Source organism: Gopherus evgoodei, chromosome 4 (assembly GCF_007399415.2).
Source record: "Gopherus evgoodei ecotype Sinaloan lineage chromosome 4, rGopEvg1_v1.p, whole genome shotgun sequence".
Classification (NCBI taxonomy): Eukaryota; Metazoa; Chordata; order Testudines; family Testudinidae; genus Gopherus; species Gopherus evgoodei.
This window is the reverse complement of record NC_044325.1, coordinates 141,059,235-141,072,569: the sequence shown is the minus strand read 5'-3', so window position 1 is coordinate 141,072,569 and position 13,335 is coordinate 141,059,235. Positions and strand designations below refer to the sequence as shown.

The following is a 13,335-nucleotide window of genomic DNA, read 5'->3' as shown; positions in this document are numbered from 1 at the left end:
AGAAACTATGGGAAACTAGGATGGCCAAATGGATCAAATTCAGGAGTAGGTGTGTGATGGGGCAACCGACTATGGGGCGACTTCAGAAGCTGTAAGAAAAGACAAACATTTCCAAACAGATCACTTTGAAATGAATGGAAATCAAAATGCATTATTTCTGGTGCGTGCGCGCACACGCTTCTGTGCATTTAACAAAAAGACAAAATAAAAGTGGAAGTACAACTCAAAAGAGAGGTGAGTTAGACACACAGTGATTTGGCTTCTAGGCAAATGGGAAGTGATGCATTTTTAGTTATTTATTTTTTGTAAACCTATAAAAAGGAATCAGTTTAAAGGTGTCATGGCTTCATCAACTCTGCGTGGAGCAGCAGATCCAAGCAGATGGCACTAACAACAAACGTACCCAGCCGAGCATGCAAGAAGGAAACCAAAGCTGTGCAAGTTTCCACGCTGAAGCCTAGACTCTGGTCAGGAGCTTTCGATCCTTGCCCACGCCAACACGTTTAAGGCCAGCGTTTCCAAAAGCAGCCGCTGCTTTCAGGTGCCCCGCTTGACATGTATCAGACCTGGCTTTCCAGAGACATGAGGGGCCCACAGCTTCCATTCGCTCCTACAACAGTCATGGGGGCTCAGCACTTCTGAAAAGCACTTCTGAGCACTTCTAAGCCCTCTGCATCTCAAGTTGGGCAGGATTTATAAAGGAGTCTAAGGCATCCCATCCACAAGTTCCTCAGGCTCCTCTGAAAATCCAAGCCTGAAAGCCTACAGCTCTCTCGCCCCATCCTGCAGTCAAGTCACAGTTTATTCGGTCACAGGTTTAAGGTGCAATTCACATTTTCAACACACAAAAGGTGAAGCAGGCAGCGACCTGGTAACACTGCATTTTTGCTGACGGCGACTTCTCCATGGTTATGATCACCCAAAATCCATGTGTGTGCGGTGTGCGATGTAGGTCATTCCACTGCAGCCAATGCACAGACATTGGGCGCGGAAGATCACATCCATTCCCATGAGTGACTTGTACGCAAGGAACACTCAGGTGTATGCACTCTAAACGTCAATTCAATTCATGCATCCTCGTACGTTTAAATGGCTTCTATATGGAGCTGACAAAACCAGAACCACTACTCTAAACTCTCTCAACCTTGAGAGGTCAGAGAAAAGTGTTATCTGGATCCAAATCGCAAAATAAAATGCAATTCACCTGTTTCCGTCCCCCAAGTATTTCTAATTTACCAGTGGCCACATTCCTGAGTCCCCATACTGGCAGAGTGGCATGCCTCACATTGCATGAATTACTCTTGTCCACAGGTCCCAACCTTCCCCAGCTAACGGGCTCTAGAGAGTGCCAAGGGTCATGGAATCGCAGCCACTGGTTTAGCTTAGACATCAACCTGTCAGCCCTCATTGAAAGTTACATTCCAAAGATGTTCAGCATCATCTCATTACAGTTGTGACCTGCTGCAACCTACTGGGTTTGCGCCTTCCCCCAGCGAGTGGAGGGGGAGTTCTAATCAACCATTTGCATTGGATGGAAACTGAGCTGATTCTGTGTTTTGAGGGCAAAAAGGACCATCCTCTAATCTCAAGTCCTGCATAAATTCCTGCATGAAAAAGTAACGCAGGGATTCCTGCAGTGGAGGGAATTGTTACCACTCCAGAGTACTCTCAAATCACTGCTTTAGATCTCTTTTGAGCATCACTCCCAGCAGCAGAGAGCCGTGCCTTCACCCAGCCCTGAGTCATCTTCGCCCACTGCTCTGAGCTCACCATCTAAATAGTCAGTTTCACCTACCCGCTTTCAGATACTGCCTGTGGAGTTAGGTTATCAGTACAGTGCTCTTAGTCCTCTGGTTCCTAGACCAGCCCAGGAGGGGTTGTGTGGAGCACTTCATTAAAGCGCTGACACCTGTGAAGATGCACATGCCCGTGACAGCTCCTTGCTTCTGCCTGCACCACTACGCTACACCAGCTTCCAGTGTCTCTCAACACTCACCCTGCGTCCCAGCTAAATGGACAGGAAGCAAAGGAGGAAGGAGGAGTAGAAGGAGAAAGTCAATTCCTCCACTCGCAAGTGGACAAACAAACTTTCTTCACTGTACCTTGGAGAAAAGACTATCAATCCTGGTAAACCAGGACACTACCACCCACCATTCATGAGAGTCACTAGGTTAAATTTTGGTTACTATATCACCAGCAGACTCAACTGGAGACACCAGCCAGAACCCATCCCATCACCACCTCCCAGCTACCCAAGATAAAAGAACTCCCCAAAGATCTTTGGTGTTAGCACAATGACAGCATGTCAGTATTCACAAAGCATTGTAAACAAGGCATTATACAAAGGGAAGCTTAAGATGAGACCCCCACCAACTTTACAGCCTCAAAAGTCAACCTATAGGATGCCCGTGTCCCACAGTTTAACAGGGACATGCTTTTGGGCTGGCATCTCCACCCACCCTGAAGAGATGATGGCGCCCCCAAGCAGCAGGATAAAGACCCATGAGCACTTTGATGGAACATCCTCATTGATACCAGCATGATGAGGGCTTTGAAAGCGAAAAGCATTTAATCTATAAAAGTAAAACAAGCCCATGTCACAAATGGACAGATAAGCACACAACACACTGGCTTGCAGTGGCCGGAAGACAAGCAAAAAACGCAGATCCGGGGGAAGACTTGAGTGTCCACCTTCACAGTGGGGAGCCATACAGCCTGACCTGTGAAAAGGGAAGGTTATATCTGGGTGGACAACATTGGGGCAGCTGGAATTCAAGGCCTTCTCTCACTCAAGCACGTCTGTGATCGATGGATTGAGCGAAGTAGCTAGAGAAACCCAGATGCTTTGGGGGTTCCTTCCAAGCAGAGCAATCTGGTACTCCCATTTCCTTCTCTTAATTCCCGTCACACTGCAGGGTACCACAAAGCTATGGAGGAAGAGTAAGGTAGAGCTGGGAAAGACATTGGCCAAAAGACAATGGAGGCCCATTATACATCCAAAAAAAGGGGGTGATATTTGTGGATTCTACTGGAAAAGTTCTTGGCCTTATTGCATACCAGGACATTGTTAGTCCATCTCCTAACTAGTACAGCATCATGCCTGTATATTACACCTCCATCAGCCATGGCATGAAGCCATCAGAATATTTAACTTTACTCCTCCTCCTAACTTTCAGGCGCCCTTGCTTGAGGGAGTTAGCTGTGCTGGCATTAGTGCCAGAAAAAACCACTTCTCTGAAGCCTGAAGTCACACCCCCACCCTGCCAAAAAAAAAAGTGAAACCAACAACCAAAACCCCAAACCTGTTAGGCGCACACTGGGATAACCCCAGAGATCAGCAATCGACAGACTTCCGAGATATATATACTGCACTGCTACAAAGCACAAGAAACAAAACACAAGCAAACAAACCAAGAATGATACATCTGCATAAAATGATGAATGCTCAGAGATTTTCAAAGCAGCCCAAGGGATTTAGACACATTTCATTAATCGGATGTGGCTAACCCCCCAGACTACTTTGAAAAATCCACATGCACCAATAAATCTGGTGCCATCACTTGCTTTTCAGCTTTTAACACAAGTGGGTAAACTCCACTATTGCATGGCACTTAGTCTCCCTCCCACAGCTAGATCACATACAGAGGTTTATTGGTCCACTTCTTCCCATGAGTGAGTACAGCTGCTCCTTTAGCTCAGACAGGAGAGGCTCATGCTTTTAGATCCAAAGTTCCGGGGCTCTGACTCTGCAGGCAGTGACTCATCCAGGAGCATAACTGGTTGGTCCAGATGTCCATGAATGGTTTTGGTTTCTCTAACATTTTAATTCCCCACTCAGTTCACAAAGGAAATATTTTGTTGCCTTCCCCCAGGCAGGTCCTGCCATTTCTGCAGCTGATTGTAAGAAGCTGTCGGCAGGGGCGGCTCTATGGTTTTTGCTGCCCCAAGCATGGCAGGCAGGCGGCCTTTGGCAGGTTCACTGGTCACAAGGATTCGGCGGCATTTCTGCGGGTGATCTGCCGGTTCTGCACTTTCGGAATTGCCGCTGAAGCCGTGGGACCGGTGGACCTCCCGCAGACATGCTGCCAAGGGCACTTCTAGGTTCAGGTGCAAGTTCAGAAAAACTGCAAGAAATGTTGGTCTTATTTCCAGCCCAGTTGGAAGCAGGATTTCTGATGCTCCTTGCAAGGCGGCCCACCTTTGGATCGAGCATCTGAACTTATCCCAATGATCCCCCCCACTCCCCAATTCCAAGCTGTAGGAAATTTGTCCATTGTTAGTGAGCTTTCAGAGCACTGTGTGAATTATGGCCACTTCTTGGGGAGCTGAACTGTTTAAGAACTTCCCATGCAGAAATTTCTGCAATCCACAGAAGTGGCTAGAGTCTATGCAGACACCCAAAGGGTGATGTCAATGACATGTTTCAATTTCTCTGAAAATGTAGCGTGAACACCAATCTTCCGTGCCCAGAACAAGGACCTGCCTTTCCTCTTGATTCCAGGTTCTCCACAGCATCTCAAGCATCATCTACACTGGGAGTTTGCCCCAATTCCAGCCCCTGGACAAGGTGAACCCAGGCAAACCACTAGATCAAGTGTACTGGCTGAGCTCACCGCTCCTTGAAACGGAGGTAAATTGCACCAGTGCAAAGGTGCAACTCGCAGTGTTTTACCCTATTCAGACTAGGGGCTCGGTGGAGCTGGGACACCGATAGCTGCAATCAGGGCAAAAATTCCCAATGGAGACAAAGCCTAAATCTACAAGCCACCAGCTGTGGTTCACTCGTGAGGCCTCCCCTTTGTTACCTCACCACTCAACAGGAACACAGCATTCAGGACTGCCGAGATCTGGCACAGTAGGACTTTCCACCAGGAAGTAATAAGGGGAAGTCAGAGGGGCTCAGTTAATCTGTATTCAGGGATACATTTTTAGAAAGAGAGAACAGCAGAAAGGAAGTAGAGCCAAGTCTAGATAAAATGGAGAGAATCCTTAGCAACCCGTTTTAGCTTTTGGGAAAGTTATCATCTGGTAGGGCTCATGCTATCCTTGCAAGTTATCGATTCCCTCCTGCAATCAAGTAGAACATTAATCTATGAGCATAAATTGTGTTTTGGTGGGACACACCAACATCCACTACGTTTCTTTCGCTTTGCTGGCGCTCCAAACTAAGAAAACTTCCTTCTGAGAAACCTATTATGCTGGTGCATGGAGGCAGAAATAAACAAAAGGCAAACCCCTATAAACTCCTTGGGTGAAAGTCTGAGCCCACTGAATGGCAATACTCTCAGTGACTTCAACAGGGCCAGGATTTCTCTCATTGCATTTTATAACTGATCTTGGCATTTTCAAACTCAGCATCTAAATTTGCAAAGCACCTGGAGGTCTACGGATGGAAAGTGCCATAGAAGAGCAAGGCATTAACAACTGCGCTCAATGCCAGGGGTTTCCACATGCAAGTGGAAAATGGGATTCTGTAAGAACAGATTTTTAATCAGCTGTCTAGGTGATCTACCTAATTTTTACATACAGGGTGAAATTCAAAGGCCCAGAAACAGGCCTACATGCCACCAACATCCCATGTAAGGCCCCAATTCAGGAAAGCAGTTACACATGTCCTTCCTATTCAGGACAGCATTAAATAGGGAGGTCATTTGTCTGTTTATAAACCAGGCAGTCCTTTTTTGAGGTGGTTTGTCCCCTGTCTGAGACAAAACTGGATGTGCTTTTGTCTGGTATTGGATGGGGGATGCCATAATTAAGTGCATGCCAGCATGTCCTCGTCCAGACTGTGCGGGCAAGGTCACGCTGACGGGGGTGGGGCAGCATGCTCTTCAAAATGGCAGCCTCCCGTGTGGCATGAGCTCGCATGCAAAGTCATGTGGAGGGGAGTTGGGTGCCATGCAGGTGGTGGCAGGCCCACACTGTGCCCAGAAGTACCGGAATATCCAATATTCTGGGCACGTGCGATTGGCCCCATAGCATTAAAAGGTGCTTAATTCTCATGATGTCCTCAAGGCCAACTGACTGGGATTTAAGCATATGCTTAAGAGCTGACCTAATTAGGGCCCTAAAACCTCATAACAGGGCTTTTGGGGGGGACTTAAGAAGCAGTCCTCTGCACAGGACTCGATGTCACTTCCAGTGACGTGTGGCTCATGCAACGTGCAAGTTACTGCGAAGGCCAATCTGTAGGCTGTTCAGTTACAAATTAGCGCTAAAGCTCAGTGGTCCCACTGGCCTCCAACAAACCAAGACTTAAGTAAAACCACCAGCTCAGAGGATTTGAGGGGAGCCATGTCAGAAATCCTGACTTGTGGAAAGAATGGCTTCCCTCATTTTATTTGTCCCACACAGTTCTGTTAAAGAACCTCAAATTTTGCACTCATTGGAAGGGAAAAAAAAAATCCATCAAAATCCTGCAAGGAGGAGAAAAGATAAAAGAAGCAACAAGGAGGAGAGAAGGAAATGAACCGGAAAGGTTTTAAACATGGTTAAAGATGCAACAGCTTTAAAAGAAACAAATGGCCTCTCCACCCTGCCCCCGCATCGAGACAAGGAACCATTGAGCCAAGTCAAGGATTAAAGAGGAAGAGAGAGAACAGGTTTCGTTAGGTTGATGCAAGTGCTCTCTCGTGGTTATTAGGAAGTCATGCATTGTAATAGAGACTATCACTCACTGCCCGCAGTAGGAGATGCAGCAGCAGCAGCAGCAGAAGTGGTGGGAGTGGAATTGACGGAGGAAAGAGCTACATGGGTTGGGCTAGAAACATGTTTTACATCGTGGTGCTGGCTCACGATGGAAGGCTGTCTCCTGAGGGCTCCCTGTAAAGAGGAGGCGCCGGTCTGGAATGTGTAAACTACGTCCATCTGTAAAGAATCAGAGAGTGAGATAGCTTCGCCCCACAGTCAGAGACCAAGAGGAATGGGGGCTGGGAAGGAGGGGAGGCTGGGCAGACAGGGACAGACACAAACAGACGATAAGGAAGAGAGGATGGAGGTGGGCAGGGAGAAGAAAGGAAAAACCCATTTCAGATTACATTCCCGTAAATACAGTTTTGGCAGGTGATCCAAAAGCAGAGACATGGAGCAAAGATTAGACGTTAGCTTTCAGCCTTTCCCTCCCTCTCTCTCTCTCTCTCTCGCTCTCTCTAGTTTGCATCAGATGCAATCTTCAGAGGCCCAAAGGAATGGGGGCAGTCAGGGGAAAAGGATCTAGTACATAAAGGCAACCTGCAGGAGGTGTGGAAAGAGAGAGAGACAGAGAAAGACAGAGAGAGGGAGGGGATGAGTGTAGGGGTGAGCTGGCAACAGATACAAAGTGCAGCCTGTATTCTAGAAAACTGCAATGGGATAGAAAAGCATTTCCAATCAGTCATGTCTTTCACTGGACTGAGTAAGGGGCTGTCTCCAGAAACACGCCGAGTGTCTACAACTCCCACTAAAGCCAAACAGGCTCACAGATGCTCAGCATCTCTCTCAGGATCAGGCCCTGAACCACACAGTGATTTATGCAAATGCCCTAAATATAAAGAACAAAAAGAAACAAAAACTATTAGCTATGAAATAAGGAAACAGCCGCAGTGTCAGTTTGTGGACACATTCCAAGGAAGGTAGCTCAGAGCAGTAGCCAGTTACACCTGGGGATTTACACAGGTCTGAATTTTGACTCTCCTAGCTATCTCTAGGTCCATACAGGTAGAACCAGGAGGCTACGTGTCCTTGCAGTTTCCTTGTGTTTCTGGCCACTGCCCTGGTCACATGATCCTTATTAAAAAGGCCTCCCCAAGGAACGGCACGCAGCTTCCCAGACCATCCCACTGGGTATTCCATGCACAGCTTTGCCATTTCCTTGTTTCATCCTCATATTGTGATGCAGGAACATTTTCCTGCGATCAGCGAGGGCAATCGTGAAAGAATCCCCACCATTTCCCTTTAAGGCACACGTATTGAGGACACTCTCCTGGAAGCCTAGAACTCCAGGATTTTGATCTCCAGGCTGGTTTGCTAGGATTTGCAGGACAGACATGATGCTGGAAAGAACCCAGGGCTTTGCATAGTGTTGCAATAGCAAGCAGCATTTTTCATGAGGCAAGAACGCGAAGCTTCATAAGTAAACTGTCTCCAGTACGGACTCGATGGGCACCACATGGTGGCTACTGGTATCGCTAGCTCATTCTTCTTACTGGTTTGGAGACAGCACCTAGAACCTGCATCACCTCTGCAGCACTACATTACAGCAATTTCTACCTACCGTACTCTGGCAAGCCTGGATCGTTCTTGTAACGGCATGGTATTCCCAAAGGCTTTATCAGGCTGCAGGCTAGCTTGAGAAATTAGCAAACACAGCCAGCGTCCCAATGACCAGCAACATCTGACCCCAACAGAATCTGTTTTCCCCATATCTCACTGCAAAAATAACCCAGCCTGGCTGATACAAGCCAGCACCAGAGCTTAAAAGAATAGGAGCTCAGGCGACAAAAATCACGTTGGCTTCAGTCATGTGTACTCCCCGGCTTGTGTTTTTCACACACAACACACTGACCTCAATGTGGGCCGTGCTCCAATATTTTTTTTTAAAAAACCACATGTGGCTTTAGTGTGGATCACATGCATTTCCTATGTGCTGCAAAAAAAAGTGTCACACTTAAGGCTGTATGAACCATAAGTTCCATGTGTGAAGTAGGACTTGTATGCGAATCCCACATGGGCACATCTCCCAGTCCAATGGACTCAAGGAACCTTTTACTGGTTGGCCACTATTATGGAAGCAGGTACCTGTGCTGAAACAGTGACCAAGCTTCACAAATCCAACATCCACAAGAATACTGAGGCCTCATCTCGGCACCTCCATTCCATGAAGTGCCCCCAGCCCCCTCTTTCCCCCGTTTCTTTGAAATGCAGTCACTCTAAAATTCTCATTCCAAGTGTGTCACATGATTCTGAAACATGCAAAACAAACATGGCTCCTTCTTTATCCCATGTATGTTTAACAATCGGACGGTAACTCTGGCAGGGTCCCTAGGCAGGAGGAGTGGAGGTGGTCAGATTGGTACCTTCACATTCAGAAACCTCTAGTAGCCTTTGTGGTGGAAAGAAAAGGTGAACATGGGGTGGGGGTGTTTGCTTGCTTTGGGCAGGGAAGAAGAAACCACTGTACAAAGCCAGGAGGATATAGCCTGGCAGATATGGGTCTCAGGAGACATTTTGTCTTGAGTTTATAATATTTTCCATGTGCCACACACGGACTTACGCTGCCTTGCAGATATTGCCCCGAGCTCCCACCCAAATGACCCCCCCACGGAGGAATTTCACTTTGAAATTCCCACCAGACTCAGAGGCCAGAGGGAAACATCTTCAGCCCCTCAGAACCTGCTCTGGTAAAGCAAGGTTTGGACACAAAGGCAGAAGAGTTGGGAAGGAAAAATAAATGTGAGACAATAACCAAAGACAACTCAGCCGTTATCCCACTCCCTTCAATAACTCTCTTCCCCCTTGTGTCTCATCACTGGGCTCTGGTTCCTGGGAGCTGGGTAAAGAGCAAAGAGAAACCAAAGGACTGGCCCTTGCTGTGCCTATGAGGCTGTAGTGGTAGGGAGAAGACAGACTCGTAAGTTTCCCAGAGGCCTTTGAGGAAGATGCTTTCAGGCTATCAAATTCCTCCTCACCCCCCCAAGACTTGTTTAGCTGGAGCCAGGGCAATGGCGATGCTCCAGGTCGACAGATGCTGGGCCCCCCTCAAGGGACTGAGAAGCCCCTGCTATTCCCAGCCAGACGTCTCATGTTATTAGGCAACTGCCCAATCTGCAGCCAGGACGCCGGAGGGTAGGGGAAGAACAGACAGGCCAAAACAAGGGAAATACCCAGAGGAGATGACGAGGTGGAGTGAACGTGACACTTGCAAAAGAGCGGGGATTCTTTGTTCCTCACATCCATGCTGAATTCACGAGCTTCCTAGCATGGCATTTGAGCCAGGCAAGCAAGGAGGAGAGCCCGTTGTTAGGGGCTGGCAGTGCTGAGAGCATGCTTCAGGAGCTTGCAAGTCATTGGCATGGCATTCCTCACTTTGGCCTTTGCCTCCCACCTCTTCACCCCCAACCTTTTACCTTCCCAGCGTGGGCCAGGAGGTGAGAGGGACAGAGAAAGCCTCCACCATCATGGAGTAGAGGAGGCCCTGGGGGCAGGGAGAGAACCGTTAACAAGAGAAATATTGAGAAGGGAATGGCTGGTAGAGAAATGTGAGCAGCTCATGTGCATGGTGTATTCTTCAGGATGAGACGGTTCCTTTCAGGGGAAAAAAGCAGAAGAGAATCCCAAGGACAAATATGGTCTTTGGCAAAAACAATTAAAAAAAAAAAGTCAGTAAGGTTCTTAAAACTGCAATAGAAAAACTATTAAAGAAACCATAACCAGGCTTCTTTTCATCGTACAATTCTCCTCCCCTTGTAGCTACAGCATGGGGAACAGTAGATAAAGAAGAGAGGGCCCACAAGTGGGGACTTATCAGGAGACTGGGGGAGCAGCAGGGAAGAAGACAAATAAAACCAATGGGGAGGGAGTGTGAAAAGTCACCCTGGTACGGGCTATCACCATGCTGCTCTGGCTGCCTTTGCAAGAGACCATGTTGGCTCCAGAGAGACGAAAGCCAACACGCCTCCAGCTCAGCCAATAATTGTTGTGCAAACAGCTGACCGAGGCCAGCAGGCATTAAGCTGGCAAAGAACCACCCCAACTTCCCTGCTGGTAACAGAGATGGGCACTCAAGAGTGGCAAGTCCTGACAAGCAGCTTTACTACTCCACCAAACTAAGCCAGCCTGGCTCTCTGCTGGACTGGAGCGGCTGTCCTCATTTGAGCCTGGGGTTTGAAACGGCTCCATCCAAAGGCCACTGAAGTCAGTGGAAAGAGGACAGGTGGGGAAGGGAAAGGGGTGGAGCTTTGATCCCTATCGAACGGGGGTCACACACCTGCAACGTAGAAACAAGGAGAGAACCAGGGTGCTAAATGCCCCATCTCCCGCAGCGTATTCAGCTCCATCCCAGATGCAAGTAGATGGGCCTTCCAAGAGCAGGATCTTTCATCAGGGCTTGGCTAAGGCTGCTCAGCATTTACTTCCCACTAGGGGAGCAACAATCCTGCAGACGATGCTTAGAAAAAGGCTCAACAGCCACCACCCAGCTGCACCATCCATGGTTACATGGTCACCTGCCCAAGCCCCATTAACACTGAAGGCCATGCAGCTCTGAGCCCCTCCCCCGACAGCTGCAGAAGGCACTGAGATCCCTTCCCACAGTAACTACAGCCCCCACTCTCATTGTAGCCCGGTCTCACTGGGAAGCAGGCGGCTAAGCAGCAGTGCATGCTCACAGGCCTGACTTGCTGATCGGCGCTAATCCAGAAAGGCACTGGCAGTGGGAATTCTAGACCCTGGAGGGGCTGAAGTGTCACCGTGGGCACGAGGAGCTGCACAGGTAACAGGAGGGTCCTAGATTGCTTTGGCCAGGGCCCCTGGGAAAACAGGAAGAGGCACCTCAGTGCCCAACACGGTACCTGAGTCTGTATTCTGTTGAGGCCCCTGAACCACAGAATCTGCCCTCGCCGCAGCTCCATTTCAGCATGGTCAATCTCATCCATGTCCTCCGGCAGGTCCTCCTCTGGAATATCCTCCTTGGTGGTACCATGTCCGGCTTCCTTCAGGAACTTCAGGTGGCTGGTCGGAACACTGCAGATCAGCTACAGAGACATGGGGACCCATGGGTTAATCCCTCACCATCATCTGTACCAATGGAGCTGCTTCCTCATCCTGGGGATGTGACATCTTTGCTCCCCATCCCCCAAGAGTCCCCCCCATCAGTATTGCTCAGGCTGGCTTGCCTGTGGCCCTGAGCTGCTCACAAGGCAATAGTTAAAACACCAGCCAGCGCCAGCACCAGCCAGAGGATGGAGAGCTCTCCCTCTGTTTTTAGCAGAAGGAAGCAAGCAGTGCTTGGGGGCGGTACATGGGGGCGGATTTTGAATCACAGAACTGGAAGGAACCTCGAGAGGTCATCTAGTCCAATCCCCGGCACTCATGGCAGGGTTAAGTATTATATAGGTGTACATGCAGAGTGATAAGATGTTTCCATCAGGGGCAATGGGTTTGGAAATATACAGCGGGGGTGGAGTCATTAGCCCAGCCCTCACCTGGCCCCAAAGCAGCTCTCCAACACCGATAAAGATGCACCAGAGCCACTGGCTCAAGGTGAGCCCAGAGCTGCTGAACGGCTTCCCACCAAACTCCACGATGAGGATCTGCAGCGCAGGAGAGAAGAGCACACGCCGCGAGGCTGTTAGAGGGGACATGCAGTCAGAGAGGTCGCATGGCATTTGGGAGTCTCTTCCTCCTCAAGCAACCAGTTCGGGATGCTTTCAGTGTCACTGGGTGCAGGACAGCAAAGCTACAACTTGGGGGTTGGAAAATGCTAAGAATTTCCCACCAAAGGCATTTGAAGGGAAATTAAGTATTTGCCCCTTGAAAACGTTCAGTTTTTCTAGGCCACGTCACTCCCATTTAAAAAAAAAAAAAGTTTTCAGCAACTGGTTTTCATTGAAAAAAACGGAAAATTTCAAAACGAAAATTGACATTTACACAAAAGGCTGTTTCTCACCGGAAAATTTTTTTCCACTGTAAGAAGATTTTGAAACGTTCTCCCAAACCCTTTCCAGTTTGCACCCGGGTCGAGTCAGTATATTGGAGCATGTATCTCATCCAGACCCAAAAAAGGGTCAAAGAAACCACAACTTCCCCCTCCTTATGCTTCATCCTCTTTCATATCCCAGTGTTGTGACACCGAGCAAAGGGCATTGTCTGGACAGCTCTGGAAAACCTCTCTACAATAAATGCTCTTTGCAGCAGAGCTCCCCAGATGCTGAGGCTTCTGCGCCACACACCCAGACACTCAAATTTTCCCCATCTCAAAAGGGAGTGGTAGGCTTAACAACTAGGCACACGCTAAGCGTTTTTACTGAAAAAAGGACCAAATGAACATCCCAGGCTGTAAACATCCCAGAGCTGTAAAATGCTAAGCCCAGAGCAACAGAATGGAAACTCTCTGAGCTCATCCATGTCAGCATCTGGATGAGAGTCGGTCCAGAACCAGAACCTCTTATCTAGGCCCAACTCGACTGCAGGGCTCTGGATAAAATGGACCCTAAATCCAAACTATTCCTTGGTCCTGCAAAACCCAGTTTTCAAGGTCATTTCTAGCTCTATCTAGGGGTTTATAAACCCATCACCGTAGTATCTGGAGCAGCTCATAAGCATTAATGCAATTATCCTTGCAACACCCTACAAAATAAG

General features: G+C 48.5%; 1 protein-coding gene across 1 annotated transcript in view; it reads right to left on the bottom strand.

Annotated features, from left to right (window-relative positions):
- The window catches only part of ATP2B4 (ATPase plasma membrane Ca2+ transporting 4), a 107,905-nt gene that overhangs the window by 5,723 nt on the left and 88,847 nt on the right, over window positions 1-13,335 (bottom strand). Inside the window, 3 exon segments of the mRNA XM_030561479.1 lie at window positions 6,778-6,867; window positions 11,547-11,729; window positions 12,180-12,287. Coding sequence (XP_030417339.1) covers window positions 6,778-6,867; window positions 11,547-11,729; window positions 12,180-12,287 — 381 coding nt within the window.